The sequence below is a fragment of the Epinephelus moara genome, chromosome 16, assembly GCF_006386435.1.
Source record: "Epinephelus moara isolate mb chromosome 16, YSFRI_EMoa_1.0, whole genome shotgun sequence".
Lineage (NCBI taxonomy): Eukaryota > Metazoa > Chordata > Actinopteri > Perciformes > Serranidae > Epinephelus > Epinephelus moara.
In genome coordinates this window covers 28,738,590-28,745,466 of record NC_065521.1, presented here as the reverse complement: position 1 = coordinate 28,745,466, position 6,877 = coordinate 28,738,590, and the positions used below count along the sequence as shown (strand labels likewise).

General features: G+C 44.7%; 1 protein-coding gene across 1 annotated transcript; it reads left to right on the top strand.

The window, feature by feature from the left end:
* Window positions 1-4,340: 4,340 nt before the first annotated feature.
* snai1b (snail family zinc finger 1b) lies at window positions 4,341-6,676 on the top strand. The gene is made up of 3 exons (XM_050065976.1): window positions 4,341-4,583; window positions 4,888-5,427; window positions 5,773-6,676. Exons 1-3 carry the CDS (start codon window positions 4,502-4,504, stop codon window positions 5,952-5,954), a joined length of 804 nt encoding a protein of 267 aa, XP_049921933.1. The 5' UTR covers window positions 4,341-4,501; the 3' UTR covers window positions 5,955-6,676.
* Window positions 6,677-6,877: the final 201 nt, after the last annotated feature.

Below are 6,877 nucleotides of genomic sequence, written 5' to 3'. Positions count from 1 at the left end.
TGTTGTAACTTCACCATCAGAATAAAAACATGCTTGTCTAACCCACTTAGCAAAATATCTAATCTGCTGTACAAACCACGCGGAGATGCAGCGAACAGGGAGACCACACTTCAATCTGCAGCTGCCCCTTTCAATGATCAAGATGGATTTTCACTAAAAAATGTGTGTTTGCATCTAACGGAGAAAGTTCATCTGAGTGAGCACAGGCTACAGAGCATGTGTGTGGGAGTGTGTGTCCATACGAGCAGCTCTGCATTCCAGGGGGATAACCTTATCTCTCTCCTGCTGAGCTTATGGACCTCCGAACTGTAGGGCAACACACACACGTACACACTCCAGTTCACATGCATAAACAAACAAGCAGAGGTGCAATGGTAAAAGAGAGTGAAGCAACTCAGACACATTGGAAATCATCTGACACAGACAATAATCACACACTCATCCATTGTCTTTCAGATTCAACTACATCAGTGTATTGTTACATCCCTCCATTGACTAACATGTTGGGAGATCTGCCATATCCTTTGTATCATCACATGGACAAAGAAGACTGATTTATCTGTCGTTGTGCTTCAGGGTCAGTCTGCATAAACATCAAATGTAAATGCACTCAAGTGACCGCTACCTGTCATCTGAATGGACTGAATGGTGACAATGCACAAGATTGTTCTAAGGCCATCAGCAAGGGTTTTTAAAATGTAAAACAGGGCTTTCAGGTGCACTTGTGTACTTGCCACTGGAGCAAAAAAACATTTGTACAATCACAATAGGTGTTTGGGAGCTCACTTGTTTTCAAACACATGAAAGGATGCTGGAGGACAATGTGGCCACCACCCCTCCACCACCTTTAATCACAGCTTCGTCATCAATGCCACTAAAGAGGGAGACTATCTTTGCAGATGTGTGACATTACACATCTTCAAGTTATCTACACTCACGTCCTCATCCTCTCAGAGAAATAAAAACAAGAAATGAATCTTGGATAAGAATAGTTTGCACAAAGAAACGGCAGATAAATTATGATGTTTGATTCTTGTCAGCTGGAAGAAAAAGACAGAAAATGAGGATGATGAAGAGAAGAAGAGATGGTTTCAATCCAAAAAAATAATCTTCTCTGAAATTCTTTTTTTTTACATTGATTAAATCTGACTTTTGTCAGCTTCAGGGGCGGTTCAGGGGTCACTGGAGATTCAGGCTCACACTTACCAGTAAAATAAAACAAACTCAGCTCACATTTCTGGCCGTAGGTCAGGCTATTCTCATTAACTGTTCATACTTACACCTACGAAAACTGATGCACTATTATTGGTATATAATCTGTCATTGTGAGCCAGGAGACTGTGATCATGTAGTCTCCATAAACAGATACCTGCACATGCAGAATCTGTGTGCTACGGGTCCAACAAACCCTGAACGTTTACCTGGAAGGCTGCGTTTTGGTGTTGCCTAAACCTAGGCATGCGTGTCTGTTGCCTAAACCTGACCAAGGGCTTTCAAACCTAGCCATGTGCTTTCAAAAGAGCAGGGTTTGGCTTTAGAATCTTTTAGAAAGTCTGTGTTTCTTGGCCGATGATAAATGATGCCTTTTTTGTTTGTTTCTGATGCCACAAGTCACTGCCCAAGTGTTGGATTCAACGAAGTGAGACCGTGTCACATACTTAACGTAATGTAACATGACATGGCCAAATCTTTTTCTAAACCTAACAGGATGGACATTTATTTAGAAAACGCTTGAAGGACTGGGTAACCTGTTCTGGATGACCCCAAATTAACATAATAAATGAATCACGAACTCATCACGAGCTGAGGGTATCATAACTTCCTGACCAACCTTGTGTTTGTCTATAAAAGTGTTTCCATTTACTTCATTTGATAAAACTAAACTCAACAAGATTACGATAAGCCAGAGGTAGGCTCATATATGTCCATTTAATCAATAAACTGTTGCCAACATTTGTGTACAAAAAGCTTTAATCATATTTTTAGACAGTTTCCTTCTATTTTCATTCACTATTAATTTCAGAGAGCCACATTTCTCTTGGTGGGGGATTAGCAGGCTTCCACCTTGTTGGAATATCTTCCGGCATTAGTTTGTAAAACCTCCCTAAGATAAGACTGAATGAAGATTTGTCTTCCACAGTATTTTATTCTAGTTTTAAGAGGTTTCAGTGAACAGCTTCAGCCGTCTCCGCCGGCTGGTTCATCCCTGAGGCGGGAGAGGAGAGAACATCTGTTCTGCAAAACTTCTCATGTCTTCACGTCCTCTCAGTGTCATGAGGTCACCTCGACCCTGTTGTAACACAAATTGTCAGCCATACAGACCAACTGCTCTCCTCAGAAGAGCAAATTCAATAGTGTGTGATCAGCTGTTTTCAACATACACTGCGTGAGTGTGTGTGTGTGGGTCAGGTCAGGTGGATGTTTCATTTCGTCATGATGTTTCAGTTTATGTGAGTGAGATAAACACACAGATCATCATATTAACACAATAAGTACCACTTTTGTACATGTTAGAGATCTTTTTTTTATTAAGCTCTTAAACACATTTTTACTCTCATCCTCAGCAGCAGACTCACAACTCAGATTACTTTCACGTGTGTCTCTGCTATTTGCTTTTTGTTTTTACTGCTGCCCTGCCCTCCTGACCTCCAGTCTACGTGGCGTCGGCGTCAACAAGCAATCTAACGACGTGTGAACTTTTGGGCATGCAGTGACAATGGCGCCTTTTAGACAGGTGCATATACACCCCCATCACCAACCACCCACCCACCCACCGCTCACCCTGCCACCGAGGAGCTTTCAGGCTCTTTGCAATGCTAAAGAGGACCTCTGAAGGCTGTGACATTCCTGTCTAATGGCTGGCACCTGATATTCAGACTCACAGGGTGTGTGCAACAACAATAAACCCTAAAATTAAGGAGGACTCATATCTTAACAACGTGACAAATATGATATACAAGAAAATAAAAAGAATTACCAGGTTTCCATGATGAGAATCTTCTTTTATAAGCACAGTTCAAGCACATATGCAAAACAAAGTAAAAGTGAATCATAAAACAAGCAAATAATCGCGACATTTACGGTAAAATAGGATATGTGTAGTGTAATATATTAATAAAATACGGAAATGACGCTGCCTTAAACGATAAAATAATTGGGGATGAGAACCAATGTTTAAAAGATGTGATGACGAGGAGCAGCATCACTCTTTCTCACTGTTTCCTTTTTATTACTTTATAATATATTCTGGTAATTCTTGGACATGTCAGTTATACAGATAAGAATGGCACAAGTTTGATTTTGGAGCGTGGAGCTGCTTTCAATTACGCACACACTTTACGCACAATTACGCACTGTGAACCCCGTTTCCTCTCGGGGTTATATCCCATGGGTCGCTGCATGTCACGCCACCCGAAGGCACAACATATAACAAGGCCCTGTCTGGGTTTTAATCACGTCATCATATTGTTCCTGTCAGCTCGGTTAATTTTTTACTTCGGATCGTGCTGTGAGCAAGTCGGAGAACAGCGCCTCTTTTATCTGGACGGACTTATTCCCCGCAGAGAGGCAAAGAGAGAGGGGGGATGCGGCCAGGATCAGCTGAGCAGTGCCTTATGTTGAGGGAGCAAAGAGAACAGAGCGTTTGTCTCCTGTGCACCCTTTCAAAAGAAATCTCTCCACCTCACCGGGCTGCGTAAAAGCCTCGTCGCAAAGGCACACAAAAAGCGCCATAAAAAGGCAACACGCTGGCAAATGGATCGTGTCTGACAGTGAATGGGTCTGAGTGTTCTCAAACTATTTTAAAATGTCACCATTATACTAGATGTGTGTATGTGGAAATATACAGTACAATATAGCCTGCCGCCTCATACAGACAGACAGACCATTAATGAGCCGACAGAGGACGCTCCAGCTTCAGTTTGCCATCACACTTTGTAAAGGAATGGACACAGTGAAAAAATGTTTTAAGGTACAAGAAAGCCCTTCTTTTTTCCCTAAAATCCTCATTGAATCAGACATGATCTGTTGATTTATTGTTTTCCCCGCATTTAAAAGCATTCTTGTGCACATGTAACATCGTTCAAGTGCATTGAAAAGAAAATTTTGGCCTAACTTTACTTTAAATCAATTTCTATTCACATTAAATGACAAAATGTATGAGGAGTGGGACATAAGAGCCGTGAAATGCACAGTTGGAGTTGCGCTTTGCAACAGTTTTGGGCACATTAGGCACCTGTGTTGAGTGGAGCTGGTGGCGCACGGGGTGTGTCTTTGGGCGGAGATCTGCCCACCCACCCCGCTGCTTCTCCCCTCTGGTTACTATATGAGGAGGCAACTTTGCGATCACTGAACAAGATACAGATAACCCTGGTTGTGGTCCTGTTGATCCCTCCGCTCGACTGAAGTCTGCAGCTGTCTGAGGGAGAGATCATTGGATCTGAGCGCACTCCGCCGTGGGAATTATTATTATTTTGAATTATCGGTGCCGCCAGACCTCAAGATGCCTCGGTCATTCCTTGTCAAGAAGTATTTTTCTAGCAAGAAGCCGTGCTACAGGGAGAGCCAACTTGAGAGCCAAACTGGTAAGTGTTTTTGTCTCACTGATTGACTGAATCTGATGCATCTGTGGTCAAATTTGATATGCTGAGTGAATCACAGTCAGTAAGGAAAACACAGAACAGACCCATGTGGCACATAAAATAGGTTTGTTTGTGGGTGCAAAACAAGTGTTTCTGTTGACCTGGAAAATGTGCTAAAGCTAGATGGATGAGGATTATATTGAAAGCAGGCTGCAACAAGACACCCAAGAATGAAAACAAGTTTAGTGCTTGATTAGATTATCTGTCCATTACAACCCACCTGACTTCCTTTTCTCTGTGTTGACAGCTTTTGTCCCAGAAAGCTTTCCCCGGGCTGAACTCCCAACACAGAACAACAGCTCTGCCCTGACCTGCTACCCCACCAACCCATTCTTCAGCAGCATGGACACCATGCCTGCCCCTCTCTCCCCGATCACCCCTGTGTCCCTCTCCCCTTCACCGCTTGGCCCTCTGGACCTCAGCAGCTCTCCCTCCAGCAGCAGCAGCGAGGAAGAGGATGACGGCGGGCGTACTTCAGATCCCCCCAGCCCGGATATCATCCAGCACATCTACCACTGCCTGCACTGCAGCAACAGTTACACCAGCCTGTCAGCACTGTCCCACCATCAGATGTCCCACTGTGCGCCACAGCAGCAGATGCCTTCTCTGCCCACTGAGGTCTCTGCACGCCCAGCCTTCCACTGCAAACACTGCCCAAAGGAGTACACCAGCCTGGGGGCCCTGAAAATGCACATTCGCTCACACACTCTGCCCTGTGTGTGCCCCACCTGCGGCAAGGCCTTCTCCAGACCATGGCTGCTCAGAGGACACATCCGCACACACACAGGTATGCACCAAAAGCACCTCTTCACCTGTGAAAAGCCACATTGATTTCCAATCTCTGTTGACTTGTAAATGTAACAGCTGGTTGCACCACATGCTCATTGATATTCATTGATGTCTTGTGACGTGTGAGCAAATGTTATTGCTTAGCATGGCACAATCTAATCTCAGACTCAGAATAGCCACGCATGAAAAAAGGGTAAATCTGCATTCAGTAAGTTAGGGCAGTGTTCCTGCTCTTTTGTTAGTTATCTGTCGATCATTTGAAAAACAATAGCCAGAGGACAGACCTTTGGCCTGGTGTAGAAGTGTATTCCTGATGCTAATAGTTTTTGTCTTTTAAAACCAGGTGAGCGCCCCTTCGCTTGTCAACACTGCAACCGGGCTTTTGCTGATCGATCCAACCTACGTGCCCACCTGCAGACCCACTCTGAAGTGAAGAAGTATCAGTGTGGCTCCTGCTCGCGGACCTTCAGTCGCATGTCCCTGCTGCACAAACACACCGCTTCTGGATGCTGCCCTGCCTCATAGACTCACATTCCCTGAACTGTTCTCACGAGCCATTAGAAGCTGGTTGGGTTTCCCACCGATTGGAGCCAGGACAGTGGACTCTAAAGCCACCACCGGACAGAAAACTGGAGTTCTGTTGCTGATCTAAAATGCCTTCTTAAGTGCTCTCTGTCAGTTGAGGTCATGTTGGTATCCGCAGCACATCTCTGCTGCGTCCTGTCAGCCGTGTGTATGAGAGTGTGATTTGAGGGCAGCTGGACATGCAGTTAATTCCCAGGAAACTCCATCGGTGCCGGCCGGTCCGGGACTCTGGCCATGTTGCAGCTGCTTGGGGTGTGTGTATGTGGGGATGTCATTCCTCACCATACTATACATACATGGCATGTGTGTGTATGAGCAAGTGTGTGTATGTGTTGAGACAGCTGTCTGTGTATGGCGTACTGTGGAGGCAGGGCGCTGAGAGACGTGTTAGCTGTGACCTCGACGACAGGTGACCCCCCGCTCGCCCCTCCTCACGCCACAAACTCCACCACACACTCACTGTGTGTCATGGGACATGAAAGGACCACTTAAACTTGACCAATCTTGTGATTTAGCAGTCTAAAGTGACATTTATTTAGCTTTATGGGAAAGTTTTGACCTACAGTTTTTATGACCTGTTTTGTTGAACATGCCTTTCACATGGGAATACTGTGCCTTTTGCTGCCACATGTAAATAAAAGCTTTGTTTTTTAAACGATAAATGCTGTGGACCTGTTTGTGTGAACATTAATTAGTATTTCAACAGTTGCTGTATTAACTCACAGCTCCAAATGAGTTCATCAGGACAGACATGACAGTTTCTGAATGGGAAGATAGAGCTGTGTGTGTCAGGAGGTGCAGGGACGGGTTTGTGTGATGTTGAGTGATAGGGGGAACACCTGCACACACCTGCCAGGCTGTCA